Genomic DNA, 24585 nt, shown 5'->3' on the forward strand with positions numbered 1-24585 from the left:
TATTTCTACCAAAGATATGTAGCGGCATAAATTTTGGGCAAAATATATGAAGAAAAATGCTAATTTTATAACAGAAACAAAGAAAATGCATTTTTTTTTTTTTTTTAACAGAATTTTCAGTTTTTTTTTTTTTTTTTTGCGCTATAAAAGAAAAAACAGCGGTGATGAAATACCACCAAAAGAAAGCTCTATTTGTGTGAAAAAAAAAAGGACAAAAATTTCATATAGGTACAGTGTTGCATGATTGAATGATTGTAATTCAAAGTGTGAGAGCACTGAAAGCTGAAAATTGGTCTGGTCAGGAAGGGGGTTTAAGTGCCCAGTAGTCAAGTGGTTAAATATCATGCCTGGGGGTGTCTATAGTATGCCTGTGAAGTGGCACATTTTTCCCGTGTTTAGAACATTACCACAGCAAAATGAAATTTCTAAAGGAAAAATCGTAATTTAAAACGGATTGAGGCTGTAATGAATTGTCGGGGCTAGGCAATATATTTAAAACACATTGAAAAAATAAACAGCATGGGGCCCCCCCAGTCCATAACTAGGCCCTTTGGGTCTGGTATGAATATTGAGAACCCCGAACCGAAAATTAACTTCAGGTCTGGTATGAATAATTAAGGGGAACCCTGCGCCAAATTAAAAAAAAGAGGGGGGGACAAGAGAGTGCCCCCCCCCCTGAACCGTTCCAGGCCACATGCCCTAAACATGGAGAGGGTGCTTTGGGGTCTGACTCCATGTTGATGGGGACAAGGGCCCCAGATCCCAGTCCCCTCCCATGTGAATTGGTAATGGGGTACATTGTACCCCTGCCATTTCACAAAAAAAAAAAAGTGTAAAAGATGGTAAAAAAAGACGAGACAGCTTGGGACAAGTCCTTTATTAAAAGATAAAAAAAAATAAAAATGTCCAGTGATGTCCATTCATCTTCTATCATGCCGTTAACGAGCCGAAAAAATAAAAAAAAAACCATTACCAATTCACATGGGGGAGATCTGGGGGTCCCCATGTTAAAGGGGGCTTCCAGATTCCGATAAGCCCCGCCCACATACCCCCACAACCAAGGGCAAGGGTTGTGGGGATAAGGCCCTTGTCCCCATCAAACATGGGTCAGACCCCAAAGCACCCTCCCCATGTTGAGGGCATGTGGCCTGGTACGGTTCAGGAGGGGCACTCTCTCGTCCCCCCTCTTTTCCTGCGGCCTGCCAGGCTACGTGCTCGGCTAAGGATCTGGTATGGATTTTGGGGAGAACCCCTACACCATTTTTTTTTAAATTTTGGCACAGGGTTCCCTTTAAAATCCATACCAGACCTGAAGGGCCTGGTAATGGACTGGGGGGGGGGGGGCCACATGCTTTTTTTTAAATGAGTTTTATCTATATTGCAGAGACCGACAATTCATTACAGCCGCAGTCAGTTTTAAATGACTTTTTTCCTTTAGAAATGTCATTTTGCTGCGGTACTGTTCTAAACACGAGAAAACTGCGCCACTTTACAGGCATACTAAGGACACCCTCAGGCACGATATTTAAAGGAATATTTCATTTTTATTGTTTCCCTTTAAGCATTAAAAAAAAAAAAAACAAAAAAAAAAAAAAACGCAGTTTTCAAAACTTTTTTTTGCATTGATCCATGTCCCCTGGACCCGGGTCCCCAAACACTTTTTATGACAATAACTTGCATATAAGCCTTTAAGATTATTCACGAATTTAACAGTGTGTGTGTTATTGCCAAATTTTTTGGCCTGTTCGGATGTTCTGGTGCGAACCAAACTGGGGGATGTTCAGCTCATCCTTAGTAATCATTACTGAACTGTAGACACATCCGATAATGATATATTATATACACTGTACTCTGCTGTAATTCAGTATTAGAAATATTCCTCCTCCTGCTGCAGCTTTGAGATCTTTCTAACAGCAATCATTGCTGGTATGGTGTATATGAGAACATCCCTATCCGCACCACAGAGAGAGCCGAGCCACGAGGCTTTACATCAGCATGTGGCACAAGAAAATGCCGGCATGAGAAAAAAAAAAGTGCAGCACTAACTTACTAATCAATAACACAATAATGGTGGAACCCTCTAAAGTATGGAAATCTCAAACCTCAATATCAGTGCAGTCTCATCAGAGCCCTTAAGTGTGGGCTCATCTGTGCCCATATGGGCGGTCCTATCTTTGCCTATATGTGCAGAGGGATTATTAAGAGACACCGGCCGGGGGACAGATTTTGTATATTAAAGAGGAACTGCAGTCTGCTCACATAATTTGTAATAAAAACATCTTTGCCATTCTGAAGCTTCCCTCCAACCACTTTGCATATTATTTATATATACTGTGATTCTGTACTTGCCAAATATGCTGCAGAAATCTCCCTCCCTTGAGCCTGGCTGCATCCATTTTAACTGTGGGCATCTGAAGCTGCTGCCTGTTCACTTCCTGGATTTACACAGAGGCACACCTTCAGCTCAGCAGCTCTGATTGGCCCTCTTGTGACTCATCCCCCCCCCCCTCCCTTCCTGGCAAACTCTCACAAGAGTGAGAGAGAGAGCTGTGCATGATTTCATAAGCCTAGGCTTATTAGCAGACAAGAAACAGGAAGTGGGCTGTATAAAGTATTTACTGCTCCCCATTCACACCGAGGACCCTGTAACACTAACAAGTCACATGACACCGGGGAGGAAAAATGGCTAATTCGGCCCAATTTGGACATTTTCACTTAGGGGGTGTACTCACTTTTGTTGCCAGCGGTTTAGACATTAATGGCTGTGTGTTCAGTTATTTTGAGGGGACAGCAAATTTACACTGTTATACAAGCTGTACACTCACTACTTTACATTGTAGCAAAGTGTCATTTCTTCAGTGTTGTCACATGAAAAGATATAATAAAATATTTACAAAAATGTGAGGGGTGTACTCACTTTTGTGAGATACTGTATATCATGTAGCTTATCAATGCGTATAGATAAACAAAATAAATCCACACTAGGTTATGATAACCAAAATAAAACCTGACAAAATTACACAGAAGCAGAACTTTATGTGTATACACATAAACCATTAACCAACAAAAGTGTATTTGATAATCAAAATACATAATATGTCTTAATAAGTTTAGAATGGTAAACAAATCAGTTGAATAAAATGCATTCAAATAAAATAACGTCCCAGAATTACAAAGATTTTATTATAAAAAGGCACCAATGGATACTCACACGAGAAAATAAACGAAATACAGCAGGTATCAGCCAAACGCTGACTGCTAGCAAGAGTGATGGTGTCAGACGCTCTACAGAGGGAGTCTGAGTGGCTAACACCATCAAGCTTGCTGGCAGACAGCATTTAGCCAATATATACTGTAGTTATTTTTTTTTTTGCTTTTTTTTTGTTTTTGTTTTTTACATGCAAGTACCCATTGGGGTCTTTGATAATAAAACTGTATTGCACTGTGATTCATTTTTTATCAAATTCGAAAACCTCTAGCATACAATACATAAAAAAAAAAAATATATAAAAATGCATTATCAACAGCCCACAGAAAGTAATAAACATTTTCTTGCCTTTATTTTTGTTTTTCTCCTACCCCATGATGAATAAAATGAGCAGGTTATGGAGGGCAAGTTTTCTGATATACAGTTGTCTTGAGTGTCAGTAAGTTCCTCTAGGCTACAAGATCTGTGATATGCTAGGTGTGCGATTTGAAACACATATACAGTAGGTCAGCTACAGACAGTTCAAGGTGAGGCAGTCACAGGACACAACCGAAAGCAGGGAATTCGGTTACATCATGTGGGGCAGCACAGCAGCTAAGTGGTCAGCACTTCCACCTAGCAGCACTAGGGTCATCGGTTTGAATCCCAACCACAGCGCTATCTGCATGGAGTTTGCATGTTCTCCCGCTGCCTGCGTGGGTTTCCTCCCTGTACTTAAATTTCCTCTCATGCTCCAAAGACATGCTAAATTGGCCCTTGTGTGTATAAATGTGGGTTAGGGACCTTAGATTGTAAACTCCTTGAGGACAGAGACTGAAGGAGTGAATCTATAAATGTGTAAAGTGCTGCGTGAACTGATGGCGCTTTACAAGTACCTGTAATAAATCATCTTTTACAACAGCTTCTATTTCTAATGGGCAGGATTTTTTTTATATTGCAATAAATTGCTATGTAGGTAGACTAGCCACATGGAAAATACACTTGACTTCTTCTAAACTTTAAATAGACATTTGACACTTTAAAGGCCCGTGTCAATGGGCAAATGCTTCTTTTTGACACCAGTTTGAGATGCTTGTAAGATGCAGAACTCACTGCAGGTGCATTTGACCTGGTTTAAGTTTCTTTTGGATCCCCAAATACTTGTATATAGTAGAAAAAAAACAGTTGTGACCCAAACAAAAGCCTTTCGACAGAAGCCCTAAAAAAGAAGGAAAATTGCTAAATGGTCACATGTGGGCTTTTTACTGGAATTCTTCTTAAAGGTTTATCTCTAGCTTTTTTTTTTTTTTTTTAATACAGTGGGGAAGGAACATCACCTCTGTTAGGTGTTTACTGCTGTCTTTATGTCCCTGCTGGGGAGATTCACCTTTGTTTCGGTCAGTCGTCGCCCATGCTATAGATGTCACTTGAACAAGAATAAAGGAGAAAGCTTCCAATAGGGGCACCTGCTCTGTCACTTTAGAGATAGTTCATCTCACTTCCCCACTATGTCTAAAGCCTGGTATAGCATTTTTCTTTTTAGTTCAACCCAGCAGGCTGACCGAATAAAAAAAAAAAAAAAAAAAAAAAAAAAAAAGCAAGAGCTCGGTAGGAGCTGCTGTACTAATTATCTGATGTTAGTACAGCAGTCTCCTCCACTGAGCTAATGTGTTCTGACAAGGGGACAGCCCCCCCCCCCCCGCCAGAAAACACCGTTCAGCGCTTGCAGCCATTGACTGAAAGCCCTGATCGGATGCCGATCAGCAGATCTTTTTTGGTCATGCCCCTTCAACAGAAGCCGGACATTCGGGTGGCTTCTGTCGGACCGGCTGCCGTACACACGGGCCAAATGTTGGCCGATTTCTTTTGAACTGGCCGATGCCATCCGATATTTGGCCCATGTGTACATAGCTATAGGGACAGGAGATAATATAAATTCTTCACAAATTGACACACACAGAAAAAAAAAACACTGAAAGAGGTTTTTAGTATTCCCCAATTTGTTCAAAAATGGGAGATTTCCATCTGTTTTCATGAATTTAGTGGTCTGCTTCTGAACCTTCTACAAGACTCTTAGGTCTTGTTTACAATGCATTGCCCAAAACTGGACTCCATATTTTAGATGTGGGATTACAAGTAGTATACACAGGTACAAAAATATGAATCTAAAAGTATAAAAATAAAAAACTTGCTTGTCCCAAGATTTTGTTTTCTATTGAAGCTGTGGCTCGGTTTACATTGGATTAACCAGATTTACAGAGTTCCTCTCCAAACTAATTTTTTTTTTTTTTACATTATAGGGCACAATACTATTACTACAGCCAAAAGGTAGTTAGGTTTATCCATTTACAGCAGTGAAATTTACTCTATAATACCAATGTAATATGAGGCTCTTTACCTAGGATAAAGGTCCAAGTAAAACTGTCCAAGAAGATCACCTGTTGCTCCATCATAAACTGAGTAGAGCGTCACACTCTCATGCCACACGTGCGCATTTTCCACACATTCAAATCGGAGCCCAAGAAGCTCCTGGTAAATCTGTAAAAGGCTCTCTGTAACTGTCTCCATAGGGAAATATTCCCGTAGTTTGTCCTGATCCACAGAGTACTTTGTCTCCACCACACGTGTGAGGTAGTAGCTCAGGTCCCAGGCATTGATTCTACCATCAAACTCCAAGCCTCTGTTTGCACACTCATCATGTTTCATCTGCAGAATCAGCTGCTTCTCTTCCTCCCCCAAAGGCTTCACCTTTGTCTTCAGATCATCTGTAAGATACACAAGGTTACTAAGGCCCCTTTCACACTGGGACGGCGTCGGCAGTAAAACTGCGATATTTTTAGCTCCATTTTAGCAGCAGTATTCGGCCGCTAGCAGGGGGGTTTTACTAGTTTGCAATATAGTTGGGAAGGGTTAGAACCTCTGTCAGAATTTATTGTTGTATGTGTCCAAGCTGAGGCGATTACCCTTCACTTTCTGTCCTGGTGAATGGTTCAGCCAAGAGATTGTTCCCTCAAATGGGAAGAATGTGATGCAAAACATTTTTTTTTGGTAAATGGGGAAGAGAATAAACCACCACTGCAGAGATTTTCTATCACTGGTCACTGTGCCTTATGGGGGCACAGACAGCAATAAAAACCCACACTCATTATAATTTCACATTGCAGTTCTATTTGGAAAAAAATTGTTCTAGACATTAAAAACAATCTCTCCAGCTACTATCCAGTCCTAAAGGCCTATAAGTGACCAAAATAAAAAGTAACTGTAACCCAGGGCTTGACAATTTTTTTTTTAAATCATCTGCCCAGCACCCGGAACTGCATGTCTGGGGTGTCGGCCAATAGGAATTGCTCACACCTGGTGCCAAATAACAAAAGCCCAATATTAAACAAAAAAACAAGCTTTTTTTTTTTAGTTTGTGTTATAAAATTTAGCAAATAAGTAATAGTTTCTCCTTCACCGACATGCGCTGATGATCAGTGCCCCGATTATCTATGTACATGTATGCTTGCCGGTTACCGTCTCTCCTCACGAGTACTGCTGATAACAGGCAAGACTGACTTTGAGAGATTTATTTTAAAATATTTGGTACTAAAATCATCTAGGGCTCTCATCAACTTCAGTAGTGAAGTCTCAGGGTGCGTAATAGAGGAGCGGGTCATCTATGAACCCAGCCACTTTGTGATTGGTGAAATATGTGGTCATTCCCTTGATGTCCAAGTTGGATCTGTTCTGTTACCTAACTCAAACCTCTGTTTCCCTTTGTGGGAGAGAGGGTGGGTAAAAGGAACTGAAGCCAAAGCCAGCTGCCCCACATTCCCCCTCCACTCACCTGCGGTAAGAAAGGGGTGCCAGACCAAGCCCGCAACCTCAGCACCCAGCTGTCAAACTGGGAAGGAGATGTTGGAGGTGGGCGGGCAGTGAGTGCAAACAAGGAAAACCCTCAGCCAGAGTGGCAGCCTGACCGGCTCATCACAGCCCTGTCCACTAGAGGAGGACGCCGGTTCCCACAAACGAGCGCTGTATCCCGCTCCAGCAGGCCGCAAAGCTACAGCCTCAATTACCGCCAAGCCTGATCTTAGTCCAGTGATGGTGAACCTTGGCACCCCAGATGTTTTGGAACTACATTTCCCATGATGCTCTTGCACTCTGCAGTGTAGTGGAGCATCATGGGAAATGTCGTTTCAAAACATCTGGAGTGCCAAGGTTCGCCATCACTGTCTTAGTCCATACACCTGCATGGGGGGGGCAGTGTAGCCCAGGTGCCAAGATGCAATTTCCAGTCACCATGGCGACCTGGCGCCTGGGATTCTGTTCTAATCTGTCATAAAAACACAGGTCTCAGTAACATGTTTGTTAACATGGAGAAGGAACACTTGCAAGTGGCCCCTCAGGAATATTTTTTTTATCTAATCAATGAGATTACCAACACTGGGACATATGTTCCATGGTTGGTACTCTCATTGATTAGAGCAGTGTTTTTCAACCTTTTTGTAGTCAAGGCACCCTTAAAAATTGCGCACAATCTCGGGACACAAGCCTTAGGCCTCTTTCACACTTGGAGGTGCGTCCAGGCCCGATCGCTTTTTTACGTGTTCTATTTTTTTTTTATTAAGCTGCTTCTATGCTCATGAAACATGCAAAAAGGATGCTGGCATTATTTGAAAAATTAGCCCTAACAAAATACATGGTACTGCGTTACTATGCGTTTAAGTGGGTGTAAGCAAACATGCAATTGGTGGATGCGTGAGGGTGCCATTAAATGTAGTTTCTAAGGCAGAGTAGTAGCGGTAGTAAACCGCTGAGAAAAAAAAAAAAAAAACCTGCAAGACAACAGAATAATGTGCTAGTATGCCTCGCATACTAGCAAATTATGAAATAACTTAGAATGAAGCCCCCGCTGCAGCACCCGTCACCGCTGAGGGAGCTGACATGTTCTCTCTGCATTTCTTCCAGGTTTGCGGGCTCTGGCGCTGTGAGTGGCCGGAAGCCGTGATGACGTCACTGCCACACAAGCACCCTCCGTTCTGGCAAGGAGCTCTGAAATTCCGGCACAATACGCCAGACCTTCAGAGCGCATCAGCGGAATATCTCCTAAAACGTGCAGGTTTAGGAGATATTCATTTCACCTACAGGTAGGCCTTATTATAGGTTTACCTGTAGGTAAAAATCACCAAGCGGGCAAAACAACTGCTTTAAGTGGTCTGTAGGTAAATCCCAGGCAGACGCCATCCCCCACAAACAAATCCTCATCTAGCACATATTCCCCCTTCTAGCCACAAATCCCACTTCCTAAATCCCCCCTCTTTGCAAAACTGAAAGCTGCGCTTGACCTTCCCTTAGCAACCGATGATGTCATCGGTTGGTAGGACGCGGGCGGCTTAGAAAGCTTTCACTTTTTCCGGTAAAAGTATAGATAAAACCATACAGGAGGAGAGAGTCCTGAGGAGAAATGGGATGTGCTCTCCCTCCTCTCTGTAGACAGAACTTAACACAGTAACCCTTTCAAGGTTGGACTGTACAGGGCTTTGTGGCATCTTGCCATGGCACCCAGAGTTGAAAAACCCTGAATTAGAGAGCATACCTAGAGGTTAGCCTGCATATCTAAATGTACTCACTGATTAGCCAGCATACCTAGAGGTTTCTGTGTCCTTCCTAAAGGTACAGCAAGATAACAGACTTAGGCAGGCCGTAAATCATGAAATTTTCTGGTGGAAGGAAAGAAAACAGTTCAATTCCACCATCAACAGTCAGTGCTGATAGGGGAATCCCTCCTGCAGTGCTATTGTGTTCTGTCGGCGGGGAGTCTTCCCTGGCGGCAGAACACGATTAGTGTAACCCTGGCAGCAGAACACGATTAGTGTAACCGGCTACAGCTGGTGGCACTAATTGTTCAGAAAAAACCCGACTGGCTGGGTGAACACAAATCGATAGGTGGATCAACTTGTGTACAACCAGGGTGCCCATAAATGGATCGAAATTCAACTGGTCCCTGCTTAACTGGCTGAATTTCTAATCAAGTATGGCCGGCTTGACACAGTTGGCAGAGAACACTCATGTTTGAACCAAGCACGGCAAAGAAATAGCAAGCTTTAAGAAGCAGAAGCCCTACCTGGACCTAGCAGACATAAACCCAAATATATGCATTACTTTAGTAGCTAAACCTTGTTATAAGATAATAGCACATCTCTAAATAAGAAACAAAGCAGATACTACACAGGTGAATAAACAGCAGCCAGTTATCCACATCACTAATACATCCTCTCCTATTTACCAAGATAAGTAATATAATTATTTTACTCATTAATATAGTTCATACATATTCCCAGGTGCTTTACAGAGTGCAATAAACCCATTGCAGCAGTCCTCTCTCCCATAATACCGTACAGTACAATTGTTTACCACATACCCATGCAGACAAACACAGATACGTACTGTACGTTAGCCAGTCTGTGTGGTAGTCTATTCCCCTATCAGTACATTTTTGGGGGGGATTTTGGGAGGTAATCAGAACACGAGGGAAGGACCTAATGCAAATACAAGATCTACAAACTCCAGGTAGCATCCTCATTACTGCAAGGTCAGAGTGCTAACCACATATGTACTACTAAATGGACAATGGTTTCACCAACTAAAAAAACATTAATTATAATGACATTTTTCAAAAACAAGGAAAGCGAAAAGTAGACAGGTTTTTATAGCAATTTCATATAGTGTTTTGTATGGATTCCTCTTTCAATAATCTCACTATTTTGTATTTCTTTGTGACCTTTTAGAACACTTTACTCTGTTTAGGTTATTTTTAATGGTCTAATGAGTAATAAAAATACAGCTAACCTAGAAAAGCAGACACTTTCCTTGTGTTCTTAGCTGTGTTTAGTTCAAGGACAAAGTCAGCATGTGTTTGGTATCCCAGCAGCTCTGCCAGTCTAGCCCGCAGGGTAATTAGCTTCTCTAAAATTTTAGTATTCTCCTGAAAGAAACAGAAACATAAAAAGGCATTAATGACACAGGAAAGTGAATGCCAAATGCTGGAGAATTCTCCTGTTCAGAGGTAGGCAATCCCTGTTTATTCATTTGGATAGATGTATTGGTTAATGCCATTATCACACTAATAGCTTCACCATACGGACAAAGCACGGAACACAAGGTCTATACAGGCTTTTTTAAATGTTCCTTTTTTGCATTAAAATTCAAAATTTTGAAGGTCTATCTTTTATAAACTGTGTATTATTTTTTTTCATCACTTGCACAAAATATTTCATTTTCAAGATAAACCCTTAATACAAAGTCCTTCAATGGCTCTGGGGTCTCAGAGCACTCTTGGCCTTCAAATAAGACAGTCCAGCAGTAGCTACTGATTTGTGCTGACTATCTCTAAATGACACTCCATACAGATCCTACTGATAAGTCCACCTTTTAGAACAGGTTATATGTTACAACCATATTCAGGGTGTAACATGTAATGAACTGACCGGCCCCCGTTCCCCACTTATCGCCAGCTCTAACAGCCAGCGGGGATCTTCCACCCGCACCCAACTCCCCCCCCCCCACTAGCTGTCACAACTTTCAAAAAAATGCGGCTAAGCGGGGCTCTGCCCGCTTGGGTCACTCATTTAGTCCTCTGTGAATGGACACATTTTTTAACTGCAAAAAAAAAAAAAAAACGTGCATTATTTTTTGTTAAAAGGTGAACTTATACTTTAACTCTAGAGATAGGGTGCGACTATGTCCTTCCCTGCACTTGTGTGTATTTTGCACAACAGGGGATCATACTGTGTCTACCTTATAGAAACAAAGAATTGCAAACACTAAAGCACCAACTTCTGGTTTCATGTGATAAATATCACATATTCATATACAATATTTACGGTTTATCTAAGTTTGTCCCCGTTCACGTCTATGTAATTTAACGTGTGTTGTTTGACGCACAACAAGGTACAAGAGGATTTCTATTCTTTTCTGTAAGGCCCATTTACACCTGTGCGATGTGCTGCCATGTAATGGGGAAAATACTACAGGTGCCTTTTTGGTGCATCAAATTGCCTTTTTGGACTTCAATGGCAAAAAATGCATCAATATTCCCACAACAGATGCAAATGTTTGAGCCTAGCCAAGAAGAAATTATTTTTTACTGTTTAACATTTAGCCCTGAACATAAAGAAATATGTAAAAAAAAAAAAAAAAGGAAGAAAAATGAATAAAGTGCATGAACTTATGAACTTATATGTGACTGTGCTTTAAAGCATCATCACTACAATGCACACAAGCTTGATATTGTTGCTGATATGACAGTATGCACACAGGTATCTTTCTATAGACTGCAGGAAACGTGGAACTGTCAACCAGGTGCGCAAGCAGAACAAAATTAAAAAAAACACTTAGAACATTTATTTTGGTAACACTGAAGGGTCCACCTTGATATTAGTTCTGAATTGTACATACCTCCATACATCTACTGTTGAAGGCAGTCTCCAGTTTCCTCCGAGTTTCAGGCACAGAACACTTTTTAAGGATAGGGAAATAGTGAGGATATTGGAGAGTTACTTTATAGCTGTGGCTTTCGGTCTTTTCTAAACTATCAATGAAGTCATCAGGAAGACCCTCTGTAAAATACAAAATTAGCAGAAACCCATTACTGAAATTCAATACAAAGCAAACCATTTTAAAGCTGAACTCCAGGAAAACTGTTTTTGAGCACACAGCACCGGTCACATAAGTTACCGCTAAAAAAAGCATAGCTCATGTTCTGCTGGCTTCTGGTTACTGTAAAAACCCTTCTCCAGTGAGACCAGATACTGCCCACTGTGGTGACCTTCTGGTGCGTCAGGGTTAGGAGAAGAGGCTCTGACTGTAAAAGACTTGTGCTGTTTACCCTACCCTTCCTGTCCCCTCATCCATTTACAAAAATCTTGGTATTCTGTGAGAGGAGGAGGGGTGGATGAGTGACAATCTCCCCTCTCCATTCACAAAATGCCTTGCATTCTGGGAATAGAATAATAAAAGTTTTGTGAATGTACAAGGGGACAGGAAGGGGAGGGAAAACAGTGTGAGTCCTTCAAAGTCACAGCTGCTGCTCTTAACCCTCGCAGCACCTGAAGATCACTGCTGTGGGGAGTGTCTCTGGAAAGAGGCTTTTTATAGTAACCATTATTTGAGGTTGTCGATTGGAGTTTGGCTTGAAATCTTTATTGCCACTGAATGTTTTCCAGGCAAATATCAAAACAAAGAACTTCAGTTCACTTATGCATCCTTTCAAAAGCCATTTTCCAATTCAGCTAGTGGGATTAACTGGATCATAATATATATATATATATATATATATATATATATATATATATATATATATATATATATATATATATATATACACACATACATATACACATACATATACACATACACACTTAGTTTTCATATGTAACACGAAGGTTCAAGTCAAGCTTGCGGTGGAAATGCCTGTTCTGGAAGCTGCTGGGGAATCCTGACTATTTGCCAACATAACCAACTTGCTATTTCAAGAGAACTTACCCCAAAATGCTTTTTGGACTTAGGATTTCCCCATTTGGAAGCTTAAACTATGCCACCACATGTATGGATAACATACCTTTAGGCCCCTTTCACACGAGGCCACCTCGGTCCGCTGCCTCAGTGGGAGATCTCTCCGTTGATCTCCGCTGAGCTGGCGGATGACAGGTCCCTCTCTGCTCCCTGAGCGGGGAGGGGCTTGTCAGGCGCCGCTGCCGCCTATGGGGGGGATCGGATGAAAATGGACAGCATGTCCGTTTTCATCAGATCTCACCTGATCCAATCCGCCAGCGACGGACCTGGACGTAGGGCCATCCGTCTGCTTTTAGTGGATCGGACCGGGTCGGATGTCAGCGGACATGTCTCCGCTGACATCCATTGCTCCATAGGCTAACATGGAGCGCCCATTCAGGTCCGCCGTCAAAACTGACAGGTGGACCTGACCGGTCCGACAGTGTGAAAGGGGCCTAAGACAGGGGTCTCCAAACTTTCTAAGCAAAGGGCCGGTTTACTGTCCTTCGGACTTTAGAGGGGTTGGACTCTAGCCAGTGGGAAAAGAAAATGTCTTGCCATCAGTAAGAGTAAACAAGGCCTCATCTTTGGTATTAGGGAGAGGAATAGTGCCCCAAGGCTTCCTTTCTGGAATCGAACCCTGATTTCCCATTACCCGTGTCAGTGGGGGGAATAGTGTCCCATTACTGGGGTCAGTGGGAGGAATAATGCCCCATTGTTGATGTCAGTGGGGGGAATAGCGCCTTGTATTAGATGGAAGAATAGTGTCCCAAGGGCCGGATCAAAATAAGCAAAGAGCCACATCCAGCCCCCGGGCCACAGTTGGGAGACTACTGACTTAAGACATACACATCCTTAAGAATCAGGGTACCAGAAAAATGAAAGCTGTTGCTAAATAAGTTAATCGTTGACTATATAGATAAGCTCCAAAATTTAAAAAAGAAACTGTTATTTACATTTCTGTGCAATCTATCAAATTAGCGCCTGAAATGTTCCAATACCTACATGCTTCTGCTTTCAATTTAGCGACATTTATATCCACTACCTGAACATATTGGTCTAGAAATGTGTTTACTCACATTCGTCAAAGATTTTTATGTGCACACAATATAAGAAGAGAAAGAGGGAGAGAGATCAGCCTGTTCCTAGTGATCAGGATTACAGATGTTAGTGCAGGGAAAGCTCTTACCCAGTTCCTCTTTGGTAAAGACTAGAAATGTGTTGTCTTCATTGAGATTTTTATTGAAATCAATGCTTAGCTGACTGATCATTTTTTTCATGCTCTTTATTTCCTGAATGGAGAACAGGAAACATGATATTAAAACATTTAAGCAATGAAACGTTAGACAAATGACAAAAAAATTATGTATTGGGTCAAACATAACCTTAATGTCATGGAATTTCAAAAACGTGCATTAATGAAGCTGCCCTTGCACACCTTCATCTGACATTGCTAGTTACTTGGCTGTCATTCTGTTCTGGTGGCTTTTTCTAAGTCACCTTACCCAATCTGCATGTTTGTTTTGGGTCAGTGTCTCAGGAAGTATTTATGACAATGGTGGCCAGCTAAATAGTATTTTCAGCTTGCATCTTGCTCTTGTATAGGTTTCCTTTAAATTTCTCAGATGCTCTGGGGACGTGGTTCCCCTCTTACCCGAGTGTTTAAAGTTAAGGCTTCTATATTCAACGGTGTCCCTGAGTGTTTACTTCTGTTCAAGACTAAGCATTCCTGAGCACGGAAGCTCCCAATTCTCAGAGTGTACAAATTCAAAGGAAGGGATTGCTAAAACTTTTTACTGCATCTAAAATGCAGTTTATGACCAAGGTCAGTTAAATTCTATAAGATATGTTCAAATGAATGTGTCAGTGCACATTAAGATAAAGACACGTATACTATTATGTATCTACAGTGCCTAGAAAAAGTATTCATACCCCTTGCAATTTTCCAAATTTTGTCATGTTACAACCAAAAACATAAAATGTATTTTATTGGGATTCATGATGCTGTTTGTTCACTAAGGCTCTCTAATATGTCTACTGGGCTAGCTTGATAGCTCAGTGCTTAAACCACCAAGGTGGTTTACTGTTGCACAAGCGCTCTTTGTGGCTAGGAGACAAATTGCCATTAGGTGGACCTCCCCTCACCATCATACTGTATCGGATTGGATATTTGATCTGAATCGATCCATTTCCAATGAGAGGCATGTTTACTTTATGAGAAATTTATCTAAGAAGTTTGATACTATCTGGAAACTGTGGCTAGAGCATATGCATACAGGACTGAGTTAAGAGGTACATTTGCCAGAATATAGCTGTATGGAAAAAAATAAAGTTTTCATTTATAGGTTAAAAGAATTGTGTATGGATTTGATAATGGAAGGAGTAGGGAAAAAAAAAAAAAGGTGGGTTAAAATTGCCCCCCCCCCTTTTTGATTTTTTGTGTATGTTTTTTGTGTTTTGATTTCAATGTTCTTTGTGTATATGTTGTTATGGTATAAAGAAAAATGAAAATCTGAATTTAAAAAAAAAAAAAAAAAAAAAAAAAAAAAAAAAAAAAAAAAAAAAGGTTCTCTAACAAACCCTTTTGTGTTGGTCTATCACATAAAATTGGACCAGGCCTCGATTGATTTTTAATGCGTCTTTTAATGGCTCTTGTGCTATCTAAAGTGCAGGGACTGACTTGCAACTTTTGGCCCAGGGGGCAAGTAAAACCCAGATGCCGGTGGTGCAGTGATTTGGCCCCCCTCCAGCTCTCCCTCTTCCCTGCCTCCTCCAGACACCCATTCCAGGCTAAAGCACTGCTTAAGGCACTCTCTGCTGACTGGGCAAGTCGGGCTGGACAGCGCCTGCTGCACAGACTCCGGTTTCCTGAACTGGCCGGCTCAGTCGGGCTGACTGGGGGAAGAGAGCCTCCCGTGGGGCATGGTGCCAGCCTCTGCTTGGACATGGCATACACTATCAATGCCAGGAAGCAGCCTGCGCTCTGTCCTCATACAGCAGGAGACCGGTGGAACGTTTTACTCCTCTTCACCAGGAAGTCTTAAGGCATAGGTGTGCAAAGCCTATTGCATTAGGGTGTTATATATTTATGTTATATATACACACACTATATCGGGACATCAGCCTTTACACGCACATGAACTTCAATGGCATCCCAGTCTTAGTCTGTAGGGTTCAATATTGAGTTGGCCCACCCTTTGCAGCTGTAACAGCTACAACTCTTCTGGGAAGGCTGTCCACAAGGGACAGCCTTCTATCAGGTTGAGGTCAGGCCAGCATGACAAGGAGAAACTGAGGAGTTAACTGCACAGCTACAGCTGATCCGCCTTCTGCTGTCTACTGAGCCAATGGGCGCTGCTGTCTCTGCCCCCTTCTCAAGCCTGCCACTTTTGAGAACAGGACTACTAGAGCTGATCTGGAGAAAAAAACAAGCTGCCTTGGAGACTGGGGAGGGGAAGGAGGAAGAGCAGAGCTGAGCAGGAGAAGCAGAGCCATAGGAGAAGGTGATCTGGAGAATGTGCACAGGGAAGAGATGTTTACTGCAAGGGCCCCCCTCTCTCTCTCCCCTGTTGCTGCATGCTGCTTTTAGTCAGTATAGAAAAGAAAATGTAGTAATCGCGCAACTGATGTCAGTTATGGTGAAACTAGTAGGGTGGAGTCTATGCTCAACTTACCACGCCAGTTTGTGATCTGCAGAATCTTTGAACCCAGGACATTTTTTACTCTTGTTGGACTTGTGGACTCATTCAATAAATACCAAGGTTTAACACTATGTGGCGATCTCACTTTTTTATATCACTTGCATGAGAGGGACAATGAAAAACCAGCAAGGCTGATTTCAAAGCCATCCTCATTTGCTTTCCATGGATGGATCCCTAATGGGGTGTGTGAATTGATGTTTTGCTAGGCTCCTATAATGTGGAGTCTATCTATTCAGTAAGGGCACATCTTTTATACTTCATGGTGGAAGGTGCACTTTGGATGTCACCGTTATCCTTCATTCCAGGAATCACGAGGAGTGTTTGGACACATATGGACACTTTTTTGGATTTATTATCCATTTTTTATTTTTTTTTTTTAGACACTAGCGCGGCAATCTTTTGTTGTTTTTATGCTTTTAGTCAGTGAAAGGAAGAGGGGGGAAAACTGCAGGGTCATTAAGGCAACTCTGGTGCATGGAGTGATTAGGTTGTGCAATGGCACATCCGACACACCCCATTGTGCACGGCTCTGACTTTAGGCAGGTCTTGGGTGGAAGCGGTGCAGCCTTTTTTCGCGACAGAGTGGCCCAGGGGCAGTTGCCCCCATACCCCCGGCCCAGTCCCCCCCTGCTAAAGTGTCAATGAGTGTTAACCTTCTAGATAAATGCAGACAAGCATCTTTACTATGGATACCTAAATGCACTATAGTCAAAAGCTAAGCAGTTCCTATGCATGCTGCGAACTACTAGAACCGAGCATGATAATACTGAGAGCTAATTCACATGAACAAGCTTAGAGGCTATAGGGGCTTAGGTATAAAGTTACCAAATCACGAACAGTTACAAGAAAAAAAAAAAAAAAAAACGTGACTTTAATGTCAAGAATTGCCTTCAAGTAACTAGAATTAAAGGCTAGATCCACTTTTCTTTCCATGTTACATACATATTTAGAGTGCAATATGTAACATGGTGCCCAGCTGACCCCTCGATTCTTTTCCCTGGCGGCTCTTGTCACTTTTTGAATTTGGAGCCATTGTGTGTGTGGCTCCACCCACACAACAGCACCGCAGCAGAGGGTCTTGTAGTTATCAATGGAACGCAGGTGCTGTTGTCACTGCATTTGTAGTCACACTTCCTGCATCCCCGCAACTGAAGGTCCATACTTCGGTACAGACTTGTCCAAGATTCGGTGGTGAGTGAGCTGATGACAGTATTCCCATTGTGCTGTTATTATGACTATTTTGTGAGTGTATTTTTACTGGGGGTGTTTTTAATAAATTTAAAAGATGGAGTACACTATGTCCATGCCTTTATGTTCCATGTCATACATGTCTGGAGTTTTATGATCATACTTGGAAGCGGAAAGCGCGGTTGGCTACCCTTAATGTGCTAAAGGGGATGGAGATTATTTTTTCCTTGAGGGGTGTTTTTTGCCGGGATGATACAGAAGTGCTTGCTTTTTATAGAATTAAGGTGAGCAGGTTTTTCACTTGCTGGTGGATGTGCACAGACGCATGAAGAAAGAGTGATGAACACTGGACTATCATTTTTCTCACCATTTGAATGTTTTTGGCAACAAATATATTGTTATATGTTTTTGGTTTTTACCACACTATATAAGGGGTTGTATTATACGGATTTCTTTTATGTTATAAACACTGGATTATCGTTTATTTCACTAATTGAATGTTTTTTTGGTAACAAATATATTTAAAGTTAAATCATTTTTGGGGTTTGTCATTTTTGACACATAATGAGCTGTGCTACACTGACTTTGTTTTAAATACTGAAAATCTGTTGCTGATCCCTGCATGGGAAAAGCACAGATTTGCTTTGAGGGACATAATTACCTTGCCCATTCAGTGTCATAGTAAAGTCTACGCCTCTGAAGCTGAAGGTAAACTCAATTTACCTTTCTGGCATTCCCCCACTGATCCTTTCCCTGATGCAGCTGCCACCAAAATTCCTGAATGGCAAGGTGACAAGGTCTCTTAAAATAAAATAACTAAAACGTGATGCTTAATATTAAAGCCACTATTTCTCTAAAGCAATTGGCGATTTGTTTTATACCTCATTAGCCGGCTGCCTCCAAGCATGTTTATCTTGGATACAACCCTACATATATTGTCTAACCTGAGAAAACGTTACAAACTCTCAAAGTAGTTAAACCTAGTGATGATGTCACTACTAACAACACGCACCTATTGATGATGTAACAACTGCATACACCTATTGATGACATCACTACAAATCCCCATCTATTGATGACGTCCCCAACTCCATCCACCTATTGATGATGTCACTGACATTGCCCATCTAGTGAAGCTGTCACTGCTAATCCTGCACACCAATTGATCAAGTCACTAACACGGCCCACCTATTGATGACTGCACTAACTCCGCCCACCTATTGATGATGTCACTAACAGTTCTGCCCATCTACTGATGATGTCACTAACTCTGCTCAACTAGTAAAGCTATCACTAATTCTGCCTTCACACTGATGTCACTACTAGTTCCACCTATTATTATGTCACTAACTCTGCTTACCTAGTGATGACTTCACTACCAACAATTACTCCAAACCCTGTCCATCTATTGATGGCATCACCACTAACCCTGCCAACCTATTGAAGGCGTCACTAACTCAGCAACTTTACTAACTGCGCCCACCTATTGACGAGGACACTACTAACCCCGTCCAACTATTGATGACTTCACTACTAACACTTCACTACTAACCCCACCCACCTAGTGTAGAAGTGGCTACTAACACCACCCACCTGTTGATTACATCACCAACTTCTCCCACCCAGCAAAGACATCACTAACTCCACCCACCTTTGGTGACGCCACTACTTTCTCCACCCACTTAGTGATGCAGTCACTAATTGCGCACACCTAGTAATGATGTTACACCACCACCCACCTAGTGATGGTGCAAATATATTCACCCACCTATTGATGCCATCACTAACTTTGCCCACTTAGTGATGTTGTCACTAACTCCGCCCACCTATTGATGTCGACACTAACCCTTCCCACCTATTGATGACAACACTACTAGTTCCGCCCACTTAGTGATGTTGTCACAAACCCCACCCACCTATTGATGACATCACAATTATCCTCACCCGCCTATTGATAATAGCGCTACTAACTTCACCCATCTATTGATGACGTTACTGCCAACAATGCCCACCTAGTGATGCTGTCACTAACTTCGCCCGCTTTTAATCACTTTCGGGATCGATCCAGACCCAGCCAAGATAGCTGCCCCTGCACTGGAGACACTTCATAGATGAGCATTGCATAGTTATCTCCTTAATGTACCCGCTCCCACTTCCGGTCAAACTGTTATGGCGAACTGAGCAGAAGTTCCGCCCCACTCCTTCCCCAGGGGACACATCACAGGTCCCAGAAGACTGCAGAATCATTCATAAAGTGTAGCGTGGCTCATGCAATCACAGTGGGGAGCCTCAGGTGAAGACAGTGCTGGTTTCCTGGACAGGTAAGTGTCCTCATATTAGTCAGCAGCTGCAGTATTTGTAGCTGCTGACTTTAAAATTTTGTGAGGGGGAGGATGGACTGGAGCTCCACTTTAAAAGATGGCTACTGCACTTCTGCATTAATGAATATTCAGTTTAACCCCGTCTACACTGGAAAGCAAAGGCTGTCCTGCAATACCCTTTTAATTAGCTTAGTGAATAGAACTGTAATGAAAAATGTTGACTGTTCTGTTAGTTGAAGCACAAAGTAGACATCTTTTATGTCTGCTGAATGTTCACTTGTTATTAGTTCTTACGGCCAAGTGTTTTTCCCATAATAAATTAGCAAGCAGGTGGCTTAATTTACAAAAGCAAATTTATTCTTCCTCCCTCATTGACTGTGTGGTGTATAATTGTATCTTCCTATTTTTGTTAATTCTTTGAAAAAAATTAAATAGGCTTTGCTTTCATTGCCCAACAAATTCACGCTGAAATAAAACAGATGTGTCTGATTTTTATGGCACATCCAGCAGCATTACTGGCCAGAACAAGCCAACATCAATCAAATCCCACGATACTTATACCTAGACAAGACCATTACAAATCAATGCCATAATAGAATCAGTTGCCCATTGTCCCAGAAGGAAAACAAGACGCATTCAAATGAATGTACCATGATCTGGTGGCATTTGTAATCCTGTTACTTTTCATCTACTTTTTAGCATGCGTTTCCACATTTTTTTTATTTCTTCTTTTAGTTTTCCGTTTTTTTTATTTATTTTTGAACATCGTAGATTGGCAACAGTGTGTCCTGTAAGTGCAACTGAGCTATTGTGTCCCACAATTAAGCATTTACAGCACTGAACTGTACTGGTATCATTTACATCCATTTTATCATCTGCAAGAATTTTTCTGGGGATAGCAACTTGGCCGATTCCAAGGAAAACACTTTCTTTTTTTTAGAAAAAATACGTAGGATTATATATATGCCATTACTGATTTTTTTCCTGAAAATGCTACTTGCCTGACTGTCAGACTCATTATGTGGTTTCAGTGATTTGTGAGTCACCCTCACCAAACAAGTATGTGAATCAGAATTTCTGATTTAAAGCTTCCTTTTTTCTGAAAATAAACATGTTTTACTTACCTGCCCTGTAAAAGAATAAAAAGAGAATTTGTCTTCCTAAACTCTCTCGTAATCTCTAAATAATGGAGTAAACATCTCCTCACATCCAGGGTATGAAAAGCCTCCTCTTTAGAGTTGGATGGTGTAGGGCAAAAAGTAGGTAAAACTATCTCTTGTGCCCTATGAAAAAAGGTTGCGACCTTTGGCAAGAAGCCCGGGTCAGTTTTCAGCACTACCCGGTCTGAAAATATCAAACAAAAGGGTTCTACTATGGATAGAGCCTGTAACTCACTAATTCTTCTGGCTGAGGTCACTGCCACCAAAAGAACCAGCTTAAGCGTCCATACTTTTAAAGTTGCTTCCTGTGGTGGCTCAAAAAGGTGATCTGATCAACCCTTGTAGCACCAGAGATAAATCCCATTTAGGAAAGGATTTGAACGGTACCGGCCTAAGCCTGGCCAATGCTTTGAAAAATCTCACTATAAATGGTTCTTGAGATAACTTTCTCTCGAGAAACACCGACAAGGCAGCTACCTGGACCTTCAGGGTACTGGCTGCCAGCCCCATCTCCATACCCTCATTGAGAAACTCTAAAATTGAGGGCAACTCCTGTGGTGAACATTTTTTAGTCATGCACCAGGAATTAAACCGGTTCCATGTCTTAAAATAAATACCCCTGGTAACCTTCTTTCGGCTATTTAACAGGGTTGATACCAGCTTATCTGAGAAGCCCCTTCTTTTTAGCAGCTGCTCCTCAGTAACCAACCTGTCAGCCTGAGCTGATTGACATTTGGATGCTGAAGGGGTCCCTGGGATAGCAGATCCTTTCGAAGAGGGAGAACCCAATGTGGTTCCACTGCCAACCTCTGTATGGTTGCAAACCAGGGCCTCCTGGGCCAAAAAGGAGCCACTAGGATCAAACTTGTGGTCTCTCGCTGTAGTTTTTTCAACACCCAAGGGATCATTTGAAAGGGGGGAAAGGCGTAGCACAAGTGGAAGTTCCATGGTTGTGCCAGCGCATCCAAACCTTTCGCCTGATCTTGCCTGTTTAGTGAGTAATAGGCTCTCACCTTTGCATTCTTGTGGGATGCGAACAGGTCTATCTGAGGAGTTCCCCATTTCATTGTTAATTCCTGGAATACCTCCTTGTTCAGACTCCATTCTGCCTCTAGTATCCTTTCTCTGCTTAGAAAATCTGCCACTAGATTCAGCTCTCCTTTTAGGTGTACAGCTGTTAGGGACTTTACGTTGCCTTCTGCCCAGGATAGCAACTGAACTGACAAGGCTAGCAAGACCTTGCTTCTCGTGCCCCCCTGTCTTGTAACATATGCCACTGCTGTGGCATTGTCTGATAGCACCTGAACATGGTGCCCCCGGACTATTTCCTCGAAAGCCCATAGTCCTAGGAGAATAGCCCTTAATTCCCTCCAATTGGAGGATCTCCTGGCTTCTCTTTTTGTCCAATTGCCTTGAGCTATCTGTCCTTCCAGGTGGGCTCCCCACCCCCAGGAACTCGCATCTGTTGTTAATCTCCTCTCCTGGGGAAAAAACCAGAGCAGGCCCTTGTTCAGATTGGAGTGTCTCCTCCACCACCAGAGCTTCCTCTGAACTCGGGGAGATATCGTTATCATCTTTTCTAGGGACTCTCCATAAGACCAACTTTTCAACATTGTCTGTTGAAGTTCCCTTGCGTGCAAACGTGCCCACTGTACTGCAGGTATTGCTGCAGTAAGGAGCCCCAAAACAGACATCACTGCCCTGATAGAAATTGGCAGGTTTGTCTGGGCCTTTTTTACAGCGTTCTGAAGCTTTACTATCTTCTCCTCTGGGAGATACATCTTTCGCTGTATGGAGTCGATAGTGTAACCTAGAAAGGTTATTGCCTGTGATGGGATCATGTTCGATTTCTCCTCGTTTATTAACCACCCCAGGCTCTCCAGATGCCTCCTTGTCCTTTGTAGATCTCTCTCCAATATGTGCCTTGATTTGGCAAATATTAGCAGATCGTCTAAATATGGGACAATCGAGATTCCTTCTATTCTGAGAGGGACTAAGGCCTCCGCCAGAATTTTTGTAAATATCCTCGGAGAGGATGACAGCCCGAAAGGGAGAGCTCTGAATTGCAGATGTAGGACAGATCCCCCTATCCTGATCGCAAATCTGAGGTGCTTCTGTGATGCTGGGGCTATAGGCACATGGAGATATGCATCTCTTAGGTCTATGGATACCATAAAGCAGTCTGGGGTCAGGAGACCCTTTACCGAAAAGATCGTATCCATCTTGAACTTTTTGTACCTGACCGCTCTGTTGAGTATCTTCAGGTTCAAGATCAATCTGAACTTGCCTGAAGGCTTTTTCACCAAAAAGATGTGTGAATAGCACCCCTGTTCTAACTCGTTGGGGGGAACACTTACTACCACCTTCTGCTGCACTAACTCCTGCAGAATTGCTGACATAGCCGTAAGCTTCTCCGGGTCTCTGGGAGCCTGAGTTAAATAAAACCGAACCGGAGGGGGTTGGGCAAACTCCAGTCCGTAACCCTCCCTTATAGTTTTTAGGATAAATGGACTGTCTGTTATCCTCTGCCACTGTGGGAAGAAGGTTTGTAACCTTGCTCCCACAGACTGGGGACCGTCACTGGCTTTTTGTATTTGGGGTAGGGGGGCGAAAGAGTACCCCTGACTTGCCCCTGCCTCTCTGAGACCTCCAAGGTCTTTTATATCCTGTCTCCTTTGAGTCTGTGGTTTTCCGAAAAGGACGAAAATTTTTGTTGCCCTGAGGAACCACCTTTTTCTTAATGGGGAAGGCCTTCTTTTTGTCAGCCGTTCTCTCAAGAATGGCTTCAAGACCTGGGCCAAAAACCAAATCCCCCTCAAAGGGTAAACCGCATAACTTGGCTTTAGAGGCTGTGTCCCCGGTCCAAGTCTTGACCCACAGAGCTCTGCACGTTGAATTGATTAGGGCAGATGATCTGGCCGACATCCTAACTGATTCCGCCGAAGCATCTGCTATATACCCAACGGCTTTCATAAGCACTGGTAAGGTCTCTAAAAGATCCTTACGAGGTGTACCTGCCTCGATATGAACCTTCAGTTGTTCCAACCAGTGCTCCAGGTTTCTGGCTACCACTGTCGATGCCATAGCTGGCTTTAAATTTGCAAGGGTGGAATCCCAAGCTTTCTTTAGCAGGGAGTCAGCCCTCTTGTCCATGGGGTCCTTGAGGATACCCATGTCCTCAAACGCGAGGTCAGTGTTTCTCGACACCTGAGAGAAGGCCGCATCCAGTCTAGGCTTTTTATTCCAGACCTGTGCGCTATCTTCCTCAAAGGGAAACCTGCGTTTGAGGGATCTAGAAAAGAAGGGGGCCCTCTCTGGGTCCTTCCATTCTCTCTTAACTGTTTCTGACAGAAACTTGTGCACCGGAAACATCCTGTGTTTCACTTCACCCATGCCTTGAAACATCTTATCGTGTAACGACAGCTGGGCCTTGTCCTCTGTAATATTAAGAGTAGTGTGGATAGTTTTTAGTAGATCATCCACCTCCTCTA

At 42.5% G+C, this 24585-nt stretch overlaps 2 protein-coding genes across 3 annotated transcripts in view; one reads left to right on the forward strand and one right to left on the reverse strand.

Moving 5' to 3' along the window:
- SGTB (small glutamine rich tetratricopeptide repeat co-chaperone beta) overlaps positions 1-24585 on the forward strand; it is a 464910-nt gene that overhangs the window by 264468 nt on the left and 175857 nt on the right. The gene's annotated exons all lie outside the window — the stretch shown is intronic.
- NLN (neurolysin) overlaps positions 1-24585 on the reverse strand; it is a 144907-nt gene that overhangs the window by 80138 nt on the left and 40184 nt on the right. Inside the window, exons 5-8 of the mRNA XM_073623513.1 lie at positions 13914-14016; positions 11630-11790; positions 10022-10157; positions 5586-5952 (exon numbers count right to left, since the gene is read on the reverse strand). Coding sequence (XP_073479614.1) covers positions 5586-5952; positions 10022-10157; positions 11630-11790; positions 13914-14016 — 767 coding nt within the window. The remainder of the gene's footprint in view (positions 1-5585; positions 5953-10021; positions 10158-11629; positions 11791-13913; positions 14017-24585) is intronic.

The sequence above is a fragment of the Aquarana catesbeiana genome, linkage group LG01 (genome assembly GCF_042186555.1).
Source record: "Aquarana catesbeiana isolate 2022-GZ linkage group LG01, ASM4218655v1, whole genome shotgun sequence".
Classification (NCBI taxonomy): domain Eukaryota; kingdom Metazoa; phylum Chordata; class Amphibia; order Anura; family Ranidae; genus Aquarana; species Aquarana catesbeiana.